Raw genomic sequence first — 25,080 nt, 5'->3', positions numbered from 1 at the left:
TGTGAAAGTGCGTCGTTTGCCGTGTGATAGTCCGACGACTATCACACGGCGTGCATGCAGTACCCACACGTTTTTTACCCACCTCGAACCCAATCAGTTGTGCAATTGTGTATCTGAAACGCGCGTACGGGACGAACGTTACGTGCACGAAGATGATCAATAGTCTGTTATAGGGTGTTATAAAACAAATGTGATCCCGGACCGTTCTATTTTCCCTCGGCTGCGCCTCTGGAAAATAGAACGCTCCGGGATCACCTCGGGAGTCGTAGTTTTAACCAAACACTCGAAGCAGTCAATATATTATTTGTATACTACCAACAGCTCTCCATTGCTTGTTAATACCGAGTATTATATAACACCCAAGCAGATCCTTGCCATTTGATTGGAGGATTGTCCGTCACGTGATAGCAAATAAAAGTACCATTGCACGCTGAGTCACTCGCCGTGCTTTTTCGTTCCATCCGAAAAGTACCATTGCACGCTGGCACGCTGCCAGCGTGCAATGGTACTTTTCGGATGGAACGAACAAGCTGAGTAAAAACATCACTGCGTGCGCGTGTCTTTGGTAACGCAGCAGCTGTTACTGCAAGAAGGCATAGTAAAATTACTAGCATTCGGCTTCTACAGTTGAAATTGTTTGTTTTGAAAGTTGTTTCTTTCAATCAAAATGACAAAGTTCTACTTGGATGTTATATAAAACAAATAATGAATGTTTTTCATTCGTGCAATGGTGCGAATATGTTCATTCGTTGAAAGCTGGAATGTTCCATTCAACTCGGCTCCGCCTCGTTGAATGGAACATTCCATCTTTCAACTCATGAACATATTCGCACCATTGCACTCATAAACATTCATTATGTGTATACTATTCTATGCTAACAACTACTTTGAGTAATTACCAATAGTGTCCAGTGCCTTTAACAACATTCTGAAACCGAGCTCCTATAGAACTAGAACGATCTGCACAACTTTGATATCTTTCACGAGGAGCAATTAATAACTTCCTTAATACTAACGGTTGTACGTGGATCGTTAAATACTGTTGATCAACTTGTTATTGCATTAGAACTTGGTGACCAGTTACTTATTGGCAACTTCCCTCATGTTTTGACCGGTGATTTTACGAGATATATTGTGCATGGACAGCCCGTGATGACAGCTGGTGCCAAACTGGTTCCCTGTCCTTATAAGGACAGGTATTGGCTTTATATGTATACACATGTAGGTCAAACTTAACTGTGAATCTCCAGAACCATGAAAGCCTTGTTAAATGATGCGAGATCAAAGGTGATTATGTAGAAATGCACATGCAGCAATTTTTAAAAGACATCATTTACGTCAGGGCGTAATTAACAGACATCAATTACGTCAAGACGTATTTAAGACGCATCAATTACTTCAAGGCGTAAAAACATGCATCAATTACGTCTAGGTGTAATTAACAGACATCAATTACGTCAGGGCGTAATTAACATACATCATAGGGTGGAATGGGGATTTTAGTGTGTGTCCCCCCACCCCCCCCCCCCCCCAAAAAAAAAAAAAAAAAAAAAAAATGGCTGCATGGGTTTTCCCCCGAGGTTCTCCTCCTACCTCTAAAACTGAAATGTCTTATTGTCCCCTTTACAAAAGGTTGATGTGATGTTTCCTTTTAGCGCTCTTTTTGAAACCACGTCTTTGAATTCGGCTTCATCAGGCTCGATCCGTCCTCTCGTCTGAAGCCCTGAATGCCTTACGCAAAGCACGCGCAATATTGTCAAAACAACCACGGGGCCAGGCTAGCCTTAAATCTGGAGCCGAAGCCGTGCATTCGAAAAGGGCCTAGAATGCACCTCAGAATCAGACCAAATGAAAAGCACATTAGACTGGAGAAGGCTATCTTCCCCTTTCAGCTCAGTTCTAGGTCCCCGCTAAAACCTGTCATCAAATCAATCTGTCAACTCGTCATGCTCTTTGAACATTGAACATGAGTACGCTATGTTGAAGACTTCCCGTTAAAAATCCAGAAACCTGGCAGACAGAGATTCTGCGTTCCCGCCAAAACCAAATAGACTTGGCGTCAGTCTCGCGAGACTTCAATCTTGATAAGGAAGTTTTTGTGTTCAACCACAGACAAAAACAATGAGCTGATATGCTACCCTGGACCAATCGGAGCGAACCACTTAATTGTGTGGTTCTGTTCGGTTCTTTAATTCCCGCCACAATTAGCAGTTCCTATTTTTGTGGTTTTCGCTTTTAAAGGGTTTTGATATCTTTTGGCCAAGTTTTTGGCCAATTCACGATCACTCTTCACTGTGAAAGAAGAATGTAGCATAATTTACCTGAAGAAATTTCAGCTTTCAGCTTTAAGTTTTTGAGAGAAAAAAAAGGTAAAAAACACGGAGCGATGTTTTCAGGAGAGTCGCGTAAAAGTACAGGTAAAATAAGTTTTATATTATTTGCTAAATTAATAATGATCCTCTCCTGGGACGAAAATTGTTTTCGCGCTTCACTGTTTTATTTATTTATTTATTTTATTTATTTTAAATCTTGAGACATACACAATAGTTACAAGTTGTACAGGGGCTGTCAAGATTAAAACAAAAGTATAAAAACTGTCATCACAATAAGTGTAAAACCAGACCCCTGCCCACGATACAAATATAATTTTACAATATAAATTTTACTCATTTTTCAAAAAAAAAATACAGCACTTAAGCGAGTTATTTTGTTGTGTCGCACAAAGGGTACACAAACCCTTTAAATCTGACGTCATCAGTTAGTGGAACGTATTTTGGTCCAATTCCCAGGTGCAATAATGGGACCACCTGTTGTTCGATGGGTTCTACTGTTGATCGTTTGCAGTTGTGGTTTTGAAAAAAATAAGCAACACCCTGGAGACAGAGTAAATCTCATTAATAGTTTTAACTGATGGCTTTGTGTTTAAATACATAATCGTAGGATTAGTCATGACTTAAGTGTTAAGTCTGCACAACGCCAACATTGTTGACAAGCAATGAGTAAATAAAAGGGAATAGTCGCCATACTTCCAAAACAATAACATGCATCTGATGGAGAAGGTCAAAACTGTCTTTGAAATTGTTCGCAACAGTTGAACGTCAAAGTTTGCTTCCTATTCTTCGCAGGAAGTATGAATGACGCCAAGCAGCATTATGAAATTGGCCGCTGAGTAGGGACCAAGTATTCATAAAGCATGTAGTAAGCACATAACAATTGCTTAACACAGAATAGTATTGCTTAGCATAATTAGGTTACCAGCCTAAATTACGCTAAATTTGCATTGTTTTGGATGGTGCCCGACTAACTTTTTAATAGTTGTCAAGCAGTTTCCTGTTGAACAGCTTTAGCAAATTGGGCTCAGAGTGCCAGGAGAGCATACAGTGTTTCAATACCGGGTATCCATTTTGTTTGTTTGGTTTTGTTTTAATCCACACTAATCATGACATCCCTTTAAAGCTCCATTTTCCAGGGAATAAAAGGCGACCTGAATCTTTGAGTCAGTGCTCATGGTACACTGGCTCCATACAGGTCCACATTAAGACACAGCTGCTTGTGTTTTAACGAAGTGTTCTAAACATAAACTGCAAACTACATTTGTATACTTCTACGGTTGTGTGAAGTTCAAAAGGTGCCATTAGTTGCAAACTGAGTCAGTTGAGGAACTATTGACCTATCGGGAAAGAGGACTATGTGTGTCAACCTCGTCCTATATTCCACCACACTGTGTATTCTTTAGTCAGTTGCTAACAACGGGTTGGCTATAAACGATAATGGGCCCCTTTGAGACATCTTTTCTTCGCCCCTCTTAAAGGCACCGAACACTAATTACTCAATATGTTAACATAAAAACTTACTTGGTAACCAGCAATGGTGAGCTGTTGATAGTATAACATTTTGTGAGAAACGGCTCCCTCTGAAGCCAATACCCCCCGATAAGTGCATTTGCCGTTTGATTTGATTTTCGAGACGCGATTGGTGTATTCCAGAGTGACTAAACATCCCCTCTCTCGGGCAACTGAAACACAACTTGTGTGTCTCGTTTCGTAGAATAAAGAACAGTCAAAGACCGACCAGTTAAGAATTTGAGCCCGTCTGCTAAGTGGAGATCCCGGGTGCGACATTGACGCCCCACCCCGTGCAAAGGATATGCCCCATCGATCTATGTCCAGACGGAGTGATCTCGCACACATGTATAAGCAACATTTTGATTCCTGAATTGAACACAGCGATATGAACACAGAGCACCGACAGAATGCGACTGTGTTCCACTGGCGCTGATCTTTAATTTGTTAGGCACCCTTTTGAAAAATCAAACTGAAGTCCGGCGTATTTAATCTTGTGTTTAAAGTATTTCAGGTGCAATCAATTTGACCGGTATATAGTCGATCTTACAATATTGACTACTGCCGTGTGTTTTCACTCTTGGTGTGTCCTGACCTAGCGTTTTAGAGCACCGGGCTCAAGCTCTGGGGTTTCTGATCAGCAGAGTGTGGGTTCGAGTCCCAGTCATGAAACCTGTGTCCTTAAGCAAGACACTTATTAACAATTGCTTCGTCCTTCGGATGGGACGTTAAGCCGTTGGTCCCGTGTGTTTGTAACCGCACTTAAAAGAAGCCTTGAGGTCATTGAGTGACGGATAATAATATGAGCGCTATAAAAAAAAATCACTGACTGTTATTATTGTATCGGTGCTAAACATCAGTGCAACTGAGTTGGATTTGTAAAAACGTCAACCTAATTGTAATTACAAGACCATGCAGCCTGACCAATTGTCAACTTAGAGTTGAAACAGTCCTTCACCTGTGGATCCTGTACCAACGCAATACCTTAAAATCCCTTTAGCCCTGCTCTGAACTTCTTGAAGGTTGACCGCTTCCCAAATCTTGGCTATTTCGGTCACCTTTCCAATAAATCTTATAATCTCATCCAAAAATATAACACCAAAATTACGTCATTTGTTTACAAAACCACCCACGACAGGTGTGACCGGTAATAGTTAGTCTGAATTCTAAATATAAAATGTCTATAAAATGGTGTTTTAAGTATAAAGCCCGGTTCATACTTAACAACTGTACGTTTAACAGAGACGAGCACGATACCAGTCACAAGTTGTACATGTGACATGGATGGTATTTTGGCTGGTAAAAAAGCCAATGTTGTGGTGCTTAGCAATTTGTTGTGCTAGAGCAGCTCTGTGAAATTGGGCACTGGTTGGAATTTAAAAAAAATTGTATTTGAATTATATTCTTAGACTTTGTTTCCCCTTTTGCAGTTGCTAATTATAACACCCATCACGCTATGTTACTCCCTCGTGTGTATTGATTTCTTATTATAGACCGTCCCGAGTGACACGTATTCAGAATGACATTGTCTTTTATCGGTTTGATCAAGCTCGAGCTAGTAATACGTCATGTTCCCTTCCACAAAGGCAGAAAGCATAACATCAAGGGGAAATCAAGCCAGCATGCTTGTATGTGAAACACTAATGTTCTCACCCGGATTTAAGGAACCGTCGTCTTATCTTGAAACGCCAGAGCGATCGAAAGCCGCTGTATGGTGAACAACCGGTTATAACGTCTAATTGTACACACGTGTTGTTAGGTGTGTTTCGAGGGCTAAGTAATTTCTTGCACTTTAGGTGGCTGTGTTTTGTTTTTGGGGAAAGATTGGGGGTTTGTTTTGATCAGTGGGTGTTTAACTCTGATATTTCCTGTAGTGGTTGAATTGGTTAAGGTTTTACTGTGCACCGTACGCAATTAATTAGATGAGTGTGTGAGGCATAGGTGTGGTTTACTTCTTGACTTCCTTCGATTCATAATGCTATGCTCTGTTTTGTGTGAATCAACAGCTTCAACCCAGTTATTAAGTGGACATGTTTGTTTTCCCATATAAATCCTTCGTGGTGGTAATTTTGATACAATTTAATATTAAAGGCACTGTACAGGTTTGGTAATGTTAAAGACCAGTGTTATCACTTGGTGTATCCCATCATTAGCATAAAATAACAAGCCTGTGAAAATTTAGGCTCAATCGGTCTTCGAAGTTGGGAGAAAATGATGAAAGAAAAAACACCCTTGTTGGACGAGTTCGTGTGCTTTCAGATAGGAGTAAAAGGCTTCTAGTTTATAGAAGTCTTTTATTATTTTAGTGAGAAATTACCTCTCTCTCAAAAACTAAGTTACTTCAGAGGGAGTCGTTTCCCACAATTATGGTTTATACTATGAACAACTCTCCAATGCTCGTTACCAAGTAAGTTTTTAAGTTAATATTTGTTTTTGAGTTATTACCAAACGTGTACCTTCCCTTTCACAGCAGCTCTCCATTCCTCGTTTCCAAGTAGGTTTTTATGCTAATTTGAGTAATTACCAAACATATCCAGTGCTATTATGAAGCTATGAACACGCTATTTTCGTGAACCAAATCTTCTTCGGATATTGTTGGCAGAGTTTGGTACATTACAAGCCTAACAAGGTGTTGTGAAAATATTTTGGAAAAACCTTAAATACTTTGGTTTGAGGAAGTAACAAGTTTGGTTTATATTAACATGACAGGTTTTTCAACTCTAGTTCATGGTCGAATGATTTTATTAATACTGACTAAGGCAAAGCATGTAAGGATAATTAGTGGGGAGAGCACTCATTACCGAGAAAGTGAAAATGATTGACGCGGGTGTGTTGCGCGCATTGTACACGGAAGCAACTTAACAAAAAATACAGAAATAAAGCAATCAAAACACTTTCACGGTTGTTTCACCTGTGTTTTTAGTATCGAGTTGGTTGTACTGAACTTTCGTTCCTGTCGTTGTTATCGTATTTTGATAGAATAATTATTATAATTAGATGCTTTATTAGCCAGTGGTAAAAAACAACATAAATTTGACGTTTTCTTTAAAGTTGGGGGAAGCAAAAAAACAAATTAGGATTATCTTTTTATAGAGGTACTTTTTACAAAAGCGCGATTTCTACGAATTGTTTTTTACAGAAATTAAATTAAATCAAGCTTTGAAATTGACCATCTGCGAACACCATCAAGTGCTTGCTTTTTTGCGGTTAGGCATGCATGAAGATAATCTGTACGTTTTATGAGTCTCGAGTTCACAGTCGGGCGATATCTCGACGTTTCGATCAATATGTTCCAACTGTCTTCAGGTCTTTTATAACTAAACAGAGTAACCAATGACAAAGGTTCGCGTCCCGGTCATGAAACTTGTATCCTTGGGCAAGATACTTAACTGTAACTGTTTTGTCCTTCGGGTGGGACATTAAGCCGTAGGTCCCGATTAGTGGTGCACGCAAAAGAACACTCGCGGAAGATTTTGGGGATTATACTGTTGGGGTTTATACATATTTATCTTGGAATACACTTCCCCAACCCAAACCCCTTTGTTTCTGCCTCTCATAGCCAACACTCTAGTTTAAAGGTTTCCTCATATCATTGCTATATACATGAAAATTGGTTAACTTTCCAGCTAGGCTGACCCCCCTGGGCTCCTGCTCTATCAGGCTGCAGTGATTAGGTTCACTTCTGAGGCCTTTGGTTTCATTACCATTATACTATAACAATTATGATAGCGCACTTCAGGAAATACAAACTGTCAGATGTTCAGTGGCACTTGGCCGACGGAAACAAAATACGCAAGTTGGAATTTCCCAGCATAAACATTCAGATATGACGATGTCACTTGGAACTGCCCCTGTGAGATGCAATTGTGTCCGCCATGCATACTGTCCGCTCCAGACACTTTTGCATATGCAATCGTGTCCGTTGGACATGTACATGTATGTGCGCGCGTATGCGAGCGTGCATGCACTGAACCTACGTCAGCATGAGTATTCACCGAACATTTCCCATGTCATTCATGACATGCACTTAGCTTGAAAATAAATGGCGAACATGTTCCGTCGACCAAGGGCGTTTAATTGACTGCAAAGATGGTTTTGCACGGGGCGGACACAATTGCACATGCAAATGTGTCCGGGCGGACACAATTGCATATGCAAATGTGTCCGTGCGGACACAATTGCATTATGCAGCAGCGTCCGGGCGGACACGATTGCATATGCAAAACCGTCCGGCGGACATTATTGCATATGCAATACTGTGACTTTCAGGATAAGCAAATAAAAGCTGAATACAAGGTAACAAGCACTATGCAACGAATGGTAATTTGGCTGGTAATCCTGTTTTTATCGGGGAAGAAATTTCATGCTTAGCAAATTTGTGTGCTTAGCAGCTCTATGAAATTGGGCCAGGTTACATTCTTTTGAGAATGTGCCTTCCTTATTCCTATTGTCTAGGAATACACTTCTCAAACCCAAACCCAAACCCAAGGCCTCGAGGCCTGGGGTAATTATATTGAACCACCTTAAGTATAGTCCTGCATAATACGTATTTGTATGTCAGTGGTTATATTATTAGAGAAACTGCTACACGTCTATAATACAAAATGCCATACCAAAACTTACCAAGTAGCCAGCCAACCTCGTACACTGTGTGCCTACAAGAAACAGGTAGTAGAGTTACAACAATTAGGTCACGAGTAAAAGTTTGTACACGTCCACCGCACCTATCCAGTATCCACCCTTTCTTGCTATAGCAGACTGACAGAACTGTAAAAGTCCAGACGAAAGAACCGACGTTACTTGTCCATTCCCTCAACAAAATCATATGACAACTTAACTGTGTAGTTACTCTACCGCGTTCTTAAGTGAAATGCGGAAGCACCGCTCTGTTTTATAAACTGGTCGCAGACATGTGTACAAGTTCACATTTCCACTTTGGGGTCAAAGTTCACGGTGAATCCTTGAGCTCTATAAAGGCTCACTTCTGGGACTGGTCTTCTTTACATGGCGTCTGCGGAGTGAGTAATTTAACTGTCTGCAGTTTAGTGACACATCAATTGGTGTCTATGTCCTGAGACTTTTTACTACGAACTGTTTGTGTGGAAGGCTGAGTCTAATTAGACAGAAAACAATTCGTTTCCTTTATATAGGTTGGGTAGCCTAGGGATTGTTAGGCTATAGGTAAATGCTATCACATCCGCGCCCCCAACACTGTTGACTCATTAGGCAACCAACCTGTTTTGGTTCCCAAAATGCTGACTAAAATTAAAGGGGCATTTCAGGCGTACTTTGTTAACCAAACCATGCATTCACTTTATAGGTATATTTTTGTATAGGCAAACAAACCTCTTGTTTGATACCCCAAAATTCTGACTGAAGTTAAAGGGGCAGTTCATGCGTACGATAAATCAAACCAAACTATTCACAAAGAAAGGGTCGCGTCACTTGTTTTGTTTTTTCTTTAACGTATTGCTGAGTGAGATGCATAACTATACAGAAAAACACTATCAAAAAGTTAACGGTGAAAGTTTCAGCTGAACATTTTCTTGCCTAGAAAACACATAGTTGCACAAGCCCGTTGAATCCATCCACGTTATAGCGAGGTTACAGCCGGTGTACCAACACGCGCATCTCAGGCTGCAGTATTTGTGCAAGGGCACCAATCTTCGGCTCAATGTTCTTATTAACAATAATTATTAATGTCGCTTACAGAGTCTTCACAAGATGCATTTTGTCCAAAGCTCCCCACTTTGATCCACTCTGGCTCCACCCCTTAAAGGGCAGATTTCTGGATCGTTGTAATTGGCCAGGAATCGCAATGACTACTGAATGATCGATGCGCCTTTATCAGCCAATTTTCGGCAATTATCGCAAACTGCACAGTTTATGTGTAACTCCTGTAAAGTTAGCTAATCAAAATCAGTCACTAAATTGAAGCTGCGTTTGTTTTTAATTGCAAAAGCATGGCTTTGTAATCTTGTGTAGCCAGTTGTTTAATTATTGTAGGGACGGGGTGGGTTGGGCAGGGGGACTTGGCGGGGTATAAAAATAAGACCTTTGCGTCTCGCCCATTGAGAAAGGAATTGAGGATGAGCTGTAAAAGGGGTTGTGATTTCTGGGAAGTTTTAGTTTCACTTTGACCTAGCTTGATTACTAATATATTATTTTAAAGCGCAATCTATAATAGGACAATAGTGAGCACTGCATTCACTTATGTGCCAGGATCAGTATTCTATTAATGATTCCCAATAATGCATAAAACAACGAATAATTATGTGAACACTTTACTCTTTATTTTTTTTGTCATCGAAGTTGCAAGAGAGTAATGCGCAAAACAGACAAAGTCACCCTTGTTGCACAAAATAATAATTATGTGTGCTTCAACTTTCAGATGCCTAAAAGGTTTTCAGGCTGGAAGTCTTCTAAAATTTGATTGAGAAATTACCTCTTTCTCAAAAACTACGTTCTTCAGAGCGAACCGCTTTCTCACAATGTTTAATAAATTTAACAGCTATCCATCGCTCGTTTTACCAAGCTTAAGTTTTGTATGCATTTTGTAACTTGGGTAGTTACCAATAGTCCTTTACTATGGTGTCTAGCCATCTTCATTTTCCCCATTGATAACAATGTAACCAAACCGAGGCTGGGTTAAAAAATAGTCTGGTTTCTATTTGCATAATGATTATTAGCATTCGATATTGTTATTCGGAACAAGGAACATTACCAAGATGGGGGCAGTATGAAAAAGCTATAGCACACAGTGCCTATTCCGCGGCTGCAAGATGGTCCATAATTCGAATTAACCTTGATCTTAACAAACAATAATTTAATGTCCTTCCCCTTAAGAGGATTACGGGGGAACTTGAGTTAGGTTGAGCATGATCCTCCATGATGTAGGAAGCGGGAACACACTGCTCATCAGCGGATACCATAATGGTTCGGTGCCAATGATGAGCTACGCCCATTGACAGCGTATGTGGTTTATCTATTACTACCTTAGAAAATGTGTTCAGAATTAATGTTCCAAAACAGTGAGTTCCTTTCATGGTAATTTCAAAACTACAATCTGGTTTTGCAACTTGTCACTTTATGGCATGATCATTCATTTTTGACATTATTATCCGAGTATAATGCAAAGCTTTCATAAAAGTAAAGCCCGGAGTCGATTTCGGAGAAAAAGTAGTTCTAACTTATGACTATGTCCTAAAGACCTTTATCACGGTGTGGCCATCTTGATTTTACTCCATTCCAACTCATTGTAACCAAACTGAGGCTGGACAACATAATAGTCTGGTGCCATGCGCAATGAATGTTAGCATTTATTTATAGAAACAGGGAACATGACCAAGATGGTGACGGCGTCGTGATAAGAGTCTACAGGAGGTATTAAAAAAAAACTAAGGCGAGTCGAAAGTAAGGACGAGTAACTCCAACAACAGCAGGAACAACAACAGCAACAAAATAAAAACAACAACAACAACAACAACAAAACAACAACATCAACACCGAAAACAACGACAAGAGCAACCACAACAGAAAGGCAACTTTCCGGGAGACGAAAATAAACTTGCTAATTTTCATACCCGTGAAAACAACAAAATACAATCCTAGTAGCTTTACCGCACTTGTTGTTATAATTGTTAATGTTTATCATCTGTCTGTCTGTCTGTCTGTCTGTCTCGAGAGCCAATTTTAATTATTGCGCATTCAGTTATTATGGCAGTTAGTTCTTAGAGATAAGCGCCTTCTGGCTGAACAATCCAATCCAGGATGGATGGAGGCATGGCTTGTTAGAGCAGTGGATTTCTATTAATTGCCTTGTTGGCAGGAGAGGGAGGTCAACTAAGTTATGGAGATGACATTTTGAACCCCGGTGAGAAAAAACAATTCCTGTTCTTTGCATTCATCAGAGGAAGCACCTTTTTACCTGTGAGTGGTCTGCCGATCTTCACTGGAACTTCACAAACAGAAGTTCAATTAAAGGCACTGGACACCGTAGTAAAAGACCGGTATTCTCACTTGGTGTAGGCCCATACTATACCGTAACAAAACAAATCTGTGAAAATTTTGAATTTTGGTCATTGGAGTTAAAAGAGAACAATATTAAAGAAAAAACACACTTGTTGCAAATTAATTTAATCTTTCAGATGCGTTACAAATTACTAGCTATGCGTCAGGCCTGAAGTCTTTTGCTATTTTGATTGAGAAATACCACTTTCTCAAAGGTACATGTTACTTCAGGGGAAGCCGTTTCTCACAATTATACTACAACTTGGCATGTTACTTCAAGTTTGAACGTTTTTTTATACTAACAATTATTTTGAGTTATTCAACTACCAATAGTCTCCAGTGCCTTTAAGCGTTTACTACAGTGTAATTTATTAGGACCCGCCTATAGCTGTCAGCTGTAATAGGTGTTATCAATCTTGTTAGGAACACCTTATTCAAGTGAAGTAATTTGAAGTTCATTGTATTATAAGTTTATTGGTTTCGGCTTCTATCGATGAATACCAGCAACGGGTTAGTTTCGTATTAAAACACAGCTCTCTCCATTAAGTTGTTCGATACCAAGTAACTAGTTTCACAGTACAAACAGTGTTCGTTAGAATTACTCATTACAACTGTTCGTTTATGTTGTCCTTCACGCCTTCCTGTTATTTCCGACGTCACGCTCCATGGGGGCATTCTTTCCAGGCAACTTGTTTACAGAAAATTGTCAGATTTGCACTCAGTATGGAATTTTTGTATGTGAAACTCATGTGTAATTCTTTAAGTTGCCCGAGTGCTCATGGTCGCCCCCCCCCCTTGACTGACGTCACTCCGAAGTTATTATATAAAGCTGTCAAAGGAGGGCGCCCTTTAAACTAGTTGGTTGTTTTTGTTGTCGAACTGTCTGTTGACGTCGTCGTATCATGAACTCTGATCGTCACCGGATTACTCACTCTTTCTGTCGTGCTTGTTGTCCTTCAATCGTCTTTTGTTTATGATCTTTTTGTTGAGTATGATATTTGGTGTCTAGAATGACGGTACTGAGTTTTAACTGAGACGACGTAATCAAGTAGAATTGGTAAGTTACTGACTGAGTGAGTGTTTATTTATCGTGACACCCCAAAAGAAAATCAAAAGGAATCTGTACTGTACTGTACGTGGGATGTATTGTCCCTCACTGATGAGACCTTTGGTGGTATCTCTATACTGACTTGTAATATTTATTTTACTTGGTTATTATCAGTGATATCATTTTGGGCACCCTCATTTTGTGTTAGTTAAGTTCAGGGTTAGGGCCTAGTACTATGTATTTAGTCGGATCAGCCAGTTGCAAAAAAAGTGCAAGGCCAAAGGGTCATGATGTTGACATTTTGTTGAACCCCCAGATCTTTTGTTATTTTGTTGATTGTGGAGGTCAATCAGTCAAGTGTACACACTTTTAGTTACACACTTCTTGTTGTGCACAGGCAGTCGGGCAGTAGGACCAGAGTATCTGTGGATTCGTCTGACTCTCGGTGACTGCACACACACAGTCAAACCAAAGCCTGCATCATTCAAATATCTAACATGTGTACACATTTTCTAAAGGATTTAAAAACAAAGTAATTCATGTGTAGGTATTCTCCTATTTATGAGGTTTGTTCCACTATCATCTCCAAGAACATGGAGACGATGGCGGAAGTAGTAGAATGAATCGACATTTCAAACTTTCAAATAAGAAAAATCCAAATGCTTAATAACAAAATCCTTTTTGCTCCAACCAGGTTACCTGTGCTGAGGTGAAGTTTCAAGCCTAGGCATTATCCAAGCTCTATGCAGCTAGACAGGCGCCCTCGCTTGGTGGATGGTAAACTACCGGTCTTCGTCTTTCCTACTGAGATAGTGTATTACGTCGATGATCGTAGTTCTCACAAGCAGGTCTTAACGGTTTACAACCCCTATGAGTTTACGCTAAAATTCAAGGGTAAGTTTGAAGCTTTCGATAAATTAAACGCTTTCTCCTTTCCTTCCACTACCTCCCCCTCCTTTCTCATATCTGCTCATCGTAATTTCAAATACAGTTCAGACGTTTAATCAAGGCCTTTGGGTGCATTCCGGCATATTGTTTTCCGCAGGCGCAAAAGTAAAATTTGTTTTGAAAGGATTTAAGGATGTCAGATGTCAGTTGTTGAGGCTATGTAAAGCCCTATTTGGAGTACAAATAAAAGACCAAAATGTCATCGATTGCTCATTTACAACTTTATGATTTTGATTTATTGCAGTTCTTTGTACAACACCTCGCAAGTATGCCGTGATCGACTCTGAGGGAACAATCCGCCCAGGATGCTGCGTGGATGTGTAAGTTTTAACCTGGTCCCTGTTTCTCATTACCATTGTCACAATGATTAAAACATGTGTACATATGTAGGCCCCTACTTATTTTGATATACTGATTATTAACTGGTAACTCAAGGATGTGGGTTCGGATCCTGGGCCCAATTTTCATGGTTCTGCTTACCGTAAAGCAAAGAATTCAATTACACAGCTAGCGCTGAAATTTGGTACTTGCCCTACAAGCGGTGAATGCTGATGGTTAGCAGAGAATTCATCGGTAAGCAGAGCCATGAAATTGCTGGTTTCACAGCGATGTCGTCTGCAAAGTGTAGGTCCTGCAGTCTGCACTCGTCTACATTTATCCCAAACTGGTCACACTCAGCAAAAGCCTCTGACAGGATATTCTTGAGGAAGAAGTTGAACGGGTCAGGGGGTAACAGGCAACCCTGCCGCACAAAAACCAGTCAGGATACTCTCCAGAAAGAAGTTGAACAGGTCAGGGGATAACAGGCAACCCTGCCGCACAAAAACCAGTCAGTGTGTTCATTGGGTGTTCTGATGCAGCTCTTGAGGCCGAGTCACACTGCAGCGATAACGAAAACGATAGCGATCACGACGCAGAGAGAACGCATTCTACTGGTTGAATTGTTCCATGCAGACAAAGCACGACGCCTATTTGCTACAGTGGGACCGGGCCTTCAGCCTAGCTGTAGATCCTTAATAATGTTAATCGATCACGCTATAATAAGAACTATGCTTACGGTAACACCATGTGAAAAAGTAATCTCTTTTTGAGTAGCGTTAGTTCTGAAAAGAACTGGTGGTTATCGACTGTACGTTTTGACCAGTATGCTCTGATCTTTCTGATGAAGCTGATCAGAGCATACTTATCGAAGTGTGAGTCAATAACCACTGGTTCTTTTCAGAATCAACACTACTCAAGAAGAAACATTCACAAACCTCGCTTAGTTGTACTTTCACCACGTAAAGTTTCAAATCCTTCGTTATAAGAACTAGTTTTTATTATTATTTCTTTTTCAGTGTTGTAAGACACAAGGACATCCAGGAGTCCTCCTATGGGGTCAAGGACAAGTTTCGTCTGAATTTGTACGAGCATGGCCAACGTGAACCTATAGGAAGTAGAGATATACAAGCCGTCCTCCTACCGACGTCTGAGGGCCAGGGGAGGGAGTCTCAGGACCCTTCATCGTCAAGGAGGGGGAGTTCATCTACTGCACCGTTCACAGCCGGTATGTCATTATATTCATATAAAGGCACTGGACAGGACACTGATATATTGTAATAATCAAAATAATTGTTAGCATAAAAACTTATTTGGAAACGAGCAATGGAGAGCTGTTGATAGTATGAAACATTGTGAGAAACAGCTCCCTCTGAAGTAACACAATTATTGAACAAGAGATAATTTCTCACTTAATTTTAAAAAAACCTGAAGCCTTTTAATATGCATCTGAAATCGCACCAATGTGTGCAACAAGGATGTGGTTTTCTTTCATTAGTCTGTTTTGCAAATTTGATGACCAATTGAGTCAAAATTTTCAACAGGTTTGTTATTTAATGCATTGGGTTACCCTGTTGGGTGCCTACTGGTTATCACTATACACAAACTGAGTGTTATTATAAAAAGGTCTTAAACTTAAACTCTAAACTTACAGAAAATATGTCCTTTTATTTCTTGCAGTTGCGAGACAACGATCTGTCGCCCCAGGACCTACGATTGTACTATTAGCCATAGCTTGTATTGCAGCTCTTCTATTACCCTTGCACGGAGAGGCCGAAACCAGTCTTCCAGTCTATCTACATTTGACGGTTAACCAAAAACTTATAGCCGCCTATGTCTTAGGTAAATATTACTTAGTTTGACCCCATAGAGCAATGTTAAGAGGACTGAACTCAAAGTCTGCTGTATTTGATCAGCAGAGTGTGGGTTCGGGTCCCAATCGTGACACTTGTGTCCTGAAACACGACACTTAACCATCATGCATCGTCATTCGGATGGGACGTAAAGCTGTAGGTCCTGTGTGTTGTTATAAAAACTATCAACACACGTAAAAGACCCCAGTACACACTTATCGCAGAGAGAAGGGATACGCCCGGTGTGTGTTGCAGTGTGACTATCCTCAGTCTCGAAGGCTGCACTAGCACAGGAAAAAAGAGAAATGCAGATCTGCAAACTCTCCCTGAACATGCAGAAAGTTCCCCCTGAAAATAAAGCAATCTTTCCATGGTCAAATTATGAACAAATTGAACACAGTCTCCCTGATTTTTGTCACTTTGTCCCTGTTATGACGTTTTTGTTCTTTTGTGCGTGTTATAAAATCTGCCAATCAAACTCATATTAAGAAAATCTGCATTGACAATACTAATTTGTCTTAATATTTGCATTTTGATTTTTCCTCTCCCCCAACGCAGGTCTTGTAACAATGGTCATACTGCGGACATGACATGACAGCACTCCTAGATTGAACAGTTGCCAGAAGGTCTCTTTGAAAGGTTGTTGAAATTCTACGTTGGATCTGTTTAAAATGTATCGCTATATCTCAGCAAAAAAACCAGCAAGCAAAGAAATATTCTAATGAAATATTTTGCTATTCACTCTGGCCTTATATAATTTGGTTTTCTTCAAAGAACCATCTTATACCCAACCAAGGCAGTAGGCAGACAGGGACCTGATGCAGTGGTCAGGTCATGTGTATTCCTGGTAAGAGTGAAGCATTAATGGTTAAATAGAAGTTAAATGCATTGGTTATTAGTTTTGCAATCGAAAGGTTGTGGGTTCGAATCCCCAAGCTACGTGTAAGTGCTGACTTCACAAGAATAAGTATTGTTGTCTAGTGACTGAATCACAATTTGATTTGTGCAATTCATACTCGTAGACGTTTAACCCATATAGACCATATTGAATATGACGTCATCGTTCAAATATCTGACCTACAAGATGGCGTCTGTGCGCATGTGTGTGCGTGCATGTGCCGTATAAAATAAAACCGGGAATGCTGTGTGCTGCGTGTTTCTTTGATGTACGCGTTTGGACGCGCATACGGTTTGCCCTACAGGATGGCGATTTTCATAGCAGCAAAGGGGTTATTCACTACGGTCTATTGGTTTGAGAGAGATTGGCAGTTGCCAGCTTGGTGTTTATATCTCCTTGCTGGAGTTTGCCAAGTTCCCTGGGTGGGAAAATCATCTTAACAAACAAACAAACAAACAAACCTTAACAAAAAGCTGGATTAGGAGCAGAAATATTATTATGCAACTCAAAATGCTGCAGATCGAGTCTAAATTTTAAATATTTTAACTGTATGTTACATTTGGTTTTTGCTAATAATTTAATTCAAATCGTCAGAGAATGTATATGATTTTTAGGTAGACGAAAATATGATTGGTGGTTTAAACCTGGCAGTTTGGGGAGCGGAAGGCGGGGGGGGGGGGGGGGGGGGAGTAGGGCAGCTGCGTCAAAATCATAATTGCGAGGGACAGGGGAGAGCGGCTATTTATTTATAAGTATTTCATAAAGGGTGTAATAGGCCTACACCTGCATTTTAAACTTTAAAAAGTGACTGAAACTAATTTTAATTAAAAAGTCTAACTGGAAAAATTGTGAAATGATATATCATATTGACATATAAATCCTCTTACTGATTCGCCAATTTGAAAATAACCACTTTGGGTTTGAATGGTAGATGCACTATGCCAGCCTCCAATATGCTACATCTACACAATATACAGTCAACCCTCCTACTGTTTGCCCTTTCAATATCACCCACTGTGGTTTTGAACGTGTGCAAGATGAGGAGGCAAAATGCTTAAAAATAAGGGTGCTTTATTGTCAAAATGTTCTTAAACAGTATTTTATTTAGACCACTTATTGCTTAAACTCTGGAAGTGAAAAGCGGCTAACAGTTAAAGTGATTGCACCTAATCTTAAATATGTACAGTGCTCGTTTGTCAAGGTCTTCATAAATACAAGGGTTGTTGGAAAATAGATGCAAGAGATAATGTTTTAGGAAGCTTGTCATGGTGACTCCTTTGTAGGCACTGGATCGGACACCTTTGGTTATTGTCAAAGACTAGTATTCTCACTTGATGTATCCCAACATATGCATAAAATAACAAATCTGTGAACATTTGGACTCAGTTGGTCATCGAAGCTGCAAGAGAATAAAGAAAGAAAAATCATCCTTGTTGCACAAATTTGTGTGCTTTCAGATGCCTGTCTTTTATTATTTGAGTGAGAAATTACCTCTTTCTCAAAACTATGTTACTTTGGAGGGAGCTGTTTCTCACATTGCTCATTACCAAGTATGTTTTTATGCTAACAATATCTTGGGTAGTTACCAACAGTGTCCAGTGCCTTCAAAGACTGGGGTGCCCGGAAGGAAATTTGTATACAAAGTTTTGGGGTAGCTGATGGGTGCAGAGACACATGCAAGATCACAAAAATGCTCCACAATGGGATGCATTTTTGAGAATGCTTGTTTTGTTATGCCAAAGCTGAACAACATTTGGGGTTTACTTTTGAAGGTAACTGAGTGGTAGTATTCGGAATTAATATATTTACCTGCTTTAATTTTATTTTATTCTTTATAGCTTTTGAAAGTATTAAAATGGTAAGGTAACATATTAAATTTGTTCTGAAGCTTTGTATACATATGTTTCATGTTCTTACAAATGTTACGTATTTATTCCATGTTATTTTCCGTTAAAGGCAGTAGACACTATTGGTAATTGTCTAAGACCAATCTTCTCTCTTGGTGTGTCTCAACATATGCATTAAATAACAAACCTGTGAAAATTTGAGCTCAATTGGTCGTCGAAGTTGCGAAATAACAATGACAGAAAAAAACACCCTTGTCTCACGAAGTTGTGTGCTTTCAGATGCTTGATTACAAGACCTCAAATTCTAAATCTGAGGTCTCGAAATCAAATTCATGGAAAATTACTTCTTTCTCGAAAACTACGTCACTTTAGAGGGAGCCGTTTCTCACAATGTTTTATTCCATCAACCTCTCCCCTTTACTCGTTACCAAGTAAGGTTTTATGCTAATAGTTATTTTGATTAATTACCAATAGTGTCCAAGTTTTGTTTCGCGGAAAAGTTTGAAATACTCTCCTTGTAGAGTTTGCCTTAAGTACAATTTGTCAGTTTCCTTGGAAGTTTGTACTTCATCAAAACAAAACCAAATGCTTATACTTTAAGGGATCCAATTACTAGATACCCAAATTAGACTTTTTACCAAACCCAACCCTCCTACTCTTCTTCTGACTAATCATCAAATAGATGGAGTTTATGTGTGTAAAATATTAAAGCTTGCTGATGAAAGATGACAATGTATCATAAAATACCATACAGTTTCAATGGCATCAATTTATTTTGTTGAATACTGTGTTTACATGAAGTCCATATTTCTGAATTTTAAGTGGTTCAAAATAAGTACTGACGTATTGACCCACTACCTGGGCCCAATTTTGAAGCTATTTCTTTGCTAAGCGCAAATTGAGTGAAGCCTCAGTTGCAACAACATAATCTTTATAGAAGTTTGGTTGGTAACCAGTTAATGATAAGGAGTATTGATGTCTGTGCTTAGTCAATTGTTGCGCTTTCAGGCTTTATGAAAATGGAGCCCAGTGCCCCGACCCCGCTTTGTTTTATCTTATGATATACATAATAGGCATGGTCTAAACATACTGCGCCGTCTGCAAAACATTCAGTTTCAAAATTGGCGGGACATTTGTTTTGTCACTTTTGCACAAGTCGTCGTTGCAAAAACCACATCCACGAAATCGACATGACCGTATAGGGTAATGTTAACAACGTATGCAAATGACAGTTGATATTGACCAATTAGCACTGCGCTTGCATGGCCACAGAGTACTGTTGGTATTGCCAATGCGTAGCCAAACAAATAGTTCACAAAGTGTTATCAAAACCATTAAAAACTAAATCATTGAAAACAAACGAAGAACTAATTCTCACTTCGGTTTAGTGGACAGTTTTTGTGAGTAAAGCTTTGTGTATAACTTCACACAAACTGTTTAGACTGGGAGAAATTTTAAGGGGCGTAGAAATATGTATAAATGTTAATGGGTCCACTGGCGCATGTGTACAAATTAACCACCACTTCACTCATCACACACTTGCGGTCGCCATTTGCAATTTCTCGAGGACAACACGGAAAAACTGAGGATGTAGTTGCTGAATTTCGGTGGATTTTACACTTTGTGGAACGTTATGTCGTTCTTCAAGGGGAGTGCCACATACTCAAAACTCTACCCACCAGAATGATGGTGCCGAAAGACAAAAAAAGGTAAGAACAAAATCAGTAATACAAGTAGTTAAGGTTATTTTCTTGTTGTGTTATGGTACATCATGGTTCCAACATCTTGTCATGTCAGCAAGGCAGGTCAGGGGTCATTTAAACATGTTTAAAGCAAACAATGTGTTGAAATTACAGAATAACGAAATGAAGGGAAAAGTTTCCGTACACCTGGCACAACTTTTTCATTCATTTTATGAAAAAAACATCTAATTTATACTCGAATGAGAAATTTGTTTTTTTAAACAAATCTTAGTAAAACCAAAGTGGTGGAAAAGATAGGGAGAGTCTTTCCAATTGAAATGTTTTTGCAGTCTATAATACAGGTATCAGATTTGTTTTGTTTAACTTACTGTATAGCCACGAACTTATGTGAAATATTATGTAATTTTTTAAGGAAAAAAAGGCCGTGCGTATGCCAAAATGTCACCCGGTCCGTGAGCAATCTTCATGGGTCGAAACGAGGCCACTTATACCGGGTGACTCTCTCTCACTCTCTCTCAAAACATTTCTCCTTTCCACACGATTGTACGACAAACGGAACGAAATGTGTCGACTTATGGCACGAAAATAAGCGTAAATAGATAATGGTTTTGTTTCACCCCTTCCCCCATGTCACCTACTACTATAAGGCTCCACTGGGGGAGCCTGTGTTCTTTATCAGTAGGCCTATCTAAAAATTTAGTCAAGGTATAAAACAAAACTATAAATGGTGCTTCCGCCATGTTAACACTGAAACATACACACAATGTACACGACGCACGCCCACCACGTGTCCGCATTACATAACTTGACAATTATTGTCCACTGGTATGTGGCCAGGTGCAACTTTGAAAGATGTTAGTTACATCACTTGACTTACATTGTGTTTTGGATGAAAGGTTTGTGTGCAAGCAAAGGAAGCAGTCGTTGTCACGAATGAGTGACATTTTTAACCACAACAGTATCCATTGGCGATTTATTTCTATATAATAGTCTAAGGCCGCCCCAGTGGGCCGTCCGGTGTCGCATGTCCTCTATGCAATACTATCCTGAGGACATTATTGCATATGCAATAATGTCCGCCGGACACATTTGCATATGCAATCGTGTCCGCCCGGACGCTGCTGCATAATGCATTTGTGTCCGCCCGGACACATTTGCATCCGCCCGGACACATTTGCATATGCAGTTGTGTCCGCCCCGTTCAAAACTGTCCTTGTAGTAAGTTAAACGCCCTTGGTCAACGGAACACGTTCGTCATTTTTTGTACAAGTGCATGTCATGAATGACATGGGAAATGTTCAGCCATTTGGGTATTCGCTGCAATCATAAAATACGTTGAATATTCATGCTGCATATACATAGGTTCATTGCATGCACGCTCGCTTACGCGCGCACATACAGTCGATGCCTACATGTCCAGCGGACGGTTTTTGCATAGCCCCGGACACGATTGCATATGCAAAGGTGTCCGGAGCGGACAGTATTGCATGGCGGACACTATTGCATCTCACACCGGCCGTTTTGGCACTATTTTTTAGGGTGGGGCATGAGGAATAATGTGTGAGATACATTGTAGGCTGACTAGTAATTATGCCAACTTTAAATTGAAGCAGGATATACCTGACATAAAAGGGGGAATTAGAAATCAGAAATACGATTAATTTTTTGAGGTTTAATCTTTAGGTTTCGAAAAAACAAGCACAACTCGTAAAGTAAAGTAGTTTGATGATGTTTCTTAGGGGGAAGGCCTCTGCCTATCAGAAACAAATCATGCCCGTGTTAAGTAATATTTGTCTGTGCTTAGCAATTTTTTTGTTTTGCTTACAGGCTTTTTGTAAGCAATATTTCGAAATATTGCTTATAAGTCTTCTGCTAAGACATTACTGATTTCTCGTTCCTTGCGATGGCTAAAACACTGACACCAAATCCAGACAATAAACCTCAGCTATACAGATCCATGTAATTTAGTGATTGTTATAGACAATATATTTAATTTTTTCTGCTTCTGTTTCATTACATACATACAATTAATATAAATATCTTTTGAAGAATTGCTATCATTATACTAATCATATCTATGAATATTAGCAGTATATACTCGAGGTTTCACTACCGGCCTTTAGTTCTTGTTTCTGTCTCAAAGTCATATTGTGCACTTGTAGCAAAATGGTTCAAAACCTAAATTTAATAATTACTTTAAGTTTGCGCAACCGTCTCCTCTGTTCCACTGTGTGTCTTTAGTGTGAGGGCAAAAGAGTAATATTTACAAAAAATTCTCCGGAAATTAATTGCAAATTAGCAGCTAATTCTTCATGTTGTAGAACTTAAAAGGCAGTGGACACTATTGGCAATTACTCAAAATAATTTTCAGCATAAAACCTCACTTGATAACGAGTAATGGGGAGAGGTTGATAGTATAAAACATTGTGAGAAACGGCTCCCCCTAAAGTGACGTAGTTTTCGAGACAGAAGTAATTTTCCACGAATTTGATTTCGAGACCTCAAATTTAGAATTTGAGGTCTCGAAATCAACCATCTGAAAGCACACAACTTCGTGTGACAAGGGTGTTTTTTTCTTTCATAATTATCTCGCAACTCCGACGACCAATCGAGCTCAAATTTTCACAGGTTTGTTATTTTATGTATATGTTGAGATACACCAAGTGAGAAGACTGGTCTTCGACAATTACCAATAGTGTCCACTGTCTTTAAATATTTAAATTCTACCCATGTGAGAAAAAAAAAACATCTTCCGTAAGTTTTTGATACGCGGGGAACCTTATGAAAGGATGTTCACAAAATAATGAGTGATACAAATAATAACTAGTTCTTATTGTAGCGCATTTTACATTAACCTTATCAATGCGCTTTACACTGATAATTAATGGAACCATAACCTGTACCACATTTGAGTTAGTGTAACTTTGAATTTCTTTCTGATCGTTTTGGGCGAGGTCCCTTTTTAAGTAAAAAAAACACCGGGGCCCAATTTCATGAAGCTGTCAAGCAGAAAATACTGCTTGACATATTTCTTTGATAAGAACAAAATCGGGCCGGCACCAGCCACAACATTGCAAACTTAAAGTAATTTGGGCCGATAACCTGGTTCTATCTGCTAAGCAATACTTTTCTGTGTTTAGCAAGTTGTGATGTTGGGCCCTACAATAATAAGGGAGTCTATATTTATTAGATTTTTCTTTATTTACAAGCTGTTGAATATTACCTCTGCATGCAAAAAATGAAAACGAATAATTACGTATTGCAGTCCTCAACATTATTTTTACATAATAATTACTAAGCAAAATAAGTTCTAGGGTGAACTTCATAATCAGTTATCTGTCAGACTAAACAACGTTTTTTGTATCCTTACCAATCCAATAAAACCTTTAAATTATGTTTGTAACCTATGCAAAAGCAGAGCAAACCATGTTTTAATCTGTTTACCTTTGATATTTGAACAAAAGTACATTTCTTTTACTTAGACTGTGATGTATGCAATTCATTGGGTCAAAGAAAAATTAAAATTAGTAATTAATTGCAAAATAAATATAACAAGATAAACAAATTGAACACTGCCAGTAAGTACAGCCATGTAGCTGTCAATACACATGTAGCTAAGCACACGCACAAACACTGCTTAGCAGAAATTGGTTACCAGCCAACATTCCATTAAAAGTCTACATAGATGTAGCACTGATGCGTACAAACACAGTGCAGCACATAACTACGCATCAGTGCTGTGCATATCAACGCGTCAATGCGTTTTAACGCGTCAGTGAAGTGAAATGTGTTTCAACTCATCAGTTGCAGCGTACAGAAACTGGCTTCCTACCAGGGCTAGTGTATATAGCGCGCTAAGCGGTCAATTTATACAGAAGAAATAATTTATATAGTAGCATTTCTTTTTTTGCGTAACAGCCAATATGGCAAGTTTTCTGCCTCATTTCATAAATACATACATGTATGGTGCCAAAATGAACAGTCTAAATTATAGAATTTAATATTATTACTCTGTAGATCTATCCCATGAAATATGTAAATTGCATACTAATGCTTGCCAAAGGCAACACTTAGCACATCATACCTTTTTGAATGGGTTCGGGCCCAATTTCATGACTCTGCTTAACGCCGAATTCTGCGCTAATGACTACCATTCTCCGCTTAGTTGCAAGCGCCAAATCTCGGCTCTAATTTTGTAAGCATAGACCGCCTAGTAATGTGGAGTGCGAACAAGCTGAAATTCCCCACTAAACCTGTGAAATTCACTTGGCTTAATGGCAGATTTCCCTGGTTCTGCAAGTGTGATTCTTTGCTTACGGTAGCAGAGCAAAAAAAATTGGGCCCTGATGGTTCCGAGACGCATTTGCCTTTGAGCTTTTACTTCTCGTCTCTATGGCATTTGACAACAAATAGTATCGTACACATGCGTGTAAGTAATTGGCATAGTTCATGGAAGGCTAATTTAAACAGCCCTATCAGAGCAAAATATTTACATTTTCATTCTTAAGCCCGGTTCATACTTTATGCGAATGCGAAGCGAATGTTGATGTCACAAATTCGCAACAGTTGAACTCTGCCCCACTCACTTGCGAAAGACATCAAATTCACGTCAA

At 39.4% G+C, this 25,080-nt stretch overlaps 2 protein-coding genes across 2 annotated transcripts in view; one reads left to right on the top strand and one right to left on the bottom strand.

Moving 5' to 3' along the window:
• The window catches only part of LOC117298886 (glycerophosphodiester phosphodiesterase domain-containing protein 5-like), a 47,016-nt gene extending 38,324 nt beyond the window's left edge, over positions 1–8,692 (bottom strand). Inside the window, exon 1 of the mRNA XM_033782256.1 lies at positions 8,466–8,692. The gene's annotated coding sequence lies outside the window, so the exon portion shown is untranslated. The remainder of the gene's footprint in view (positions 1–8,465) is intronic.
• A 4,032-nt stretch (positions 8,693–12,724) lies between these two features.
• LOC117298507 (motile sperm domain-containing protein 1-like) lies at positions 12,725–17,131 on the top strand. Its single transcript, XM_033781795.1, has 6 exons — positions 12,725–12,909; positions 13,595–13,794; positions 14,093–14,168; positions 15,186–15,394; positions 15,847–16,008; positions 16,578–17,131. Exons 2-6 carry the CDS (start codon positions 13,644–13,646, stop codon positions 16,607–16,609), a joined length of 630 nt encoding a protein of 209 aa, XP_033637686.1. The 5' UTR covers positions 12,725–12,909; positions 13,595–13,643; the 3' UTR covers positions 16,610–17,131.
• The last annotated feature ends 7,949 nt before the right edge of the window (positions 17,132–25,080 follow it).

The sequence above is a fragment of the Asterias rubens genome, chromosome 13, assembly GCF_902459465.1.
Source record: "Asterias rubens chromosome 13, eAstRub1.3, whole genome shotgun sequence".
Taxonomy (NCBI): Eukaryota; Metazoa; Echinodermata; class Asteroidea; order Forcipulatida; family Asteriidae; genus Asterias; species Asterias rubens.
The sequence above is the reverse complement of the archived record's forward strand: the minus strand, read 5'-3'. Positions and strand labels throughout refer to the sequence as shown.

Excerpts from the sequence above, each read along its gene's own strand:
- LOC117298507 (XM_033781795.1), top strand. The coding sequence starts at position 13,644 with ATGCAGCTAGACAGGCGCCCTCGCTTGGTGGATGGTAAACTACCGGTC. Across the intron at positions 13,795-14,092 it reads GTTTACGCTAAAATTCAAGG|TTCTTTGTACAACACCTCGC; the intron begins GTAAGTTTGAAG and ends GATTTATTGCAG. Across the intron at positions 14,169-15,185 it reads CCAGGATGCTGCGTGGATGT|TGTTGTAAGACACAAGGACA; the intron begins GTAAGTTTTAAC and ends TTTCTTTTTCAG.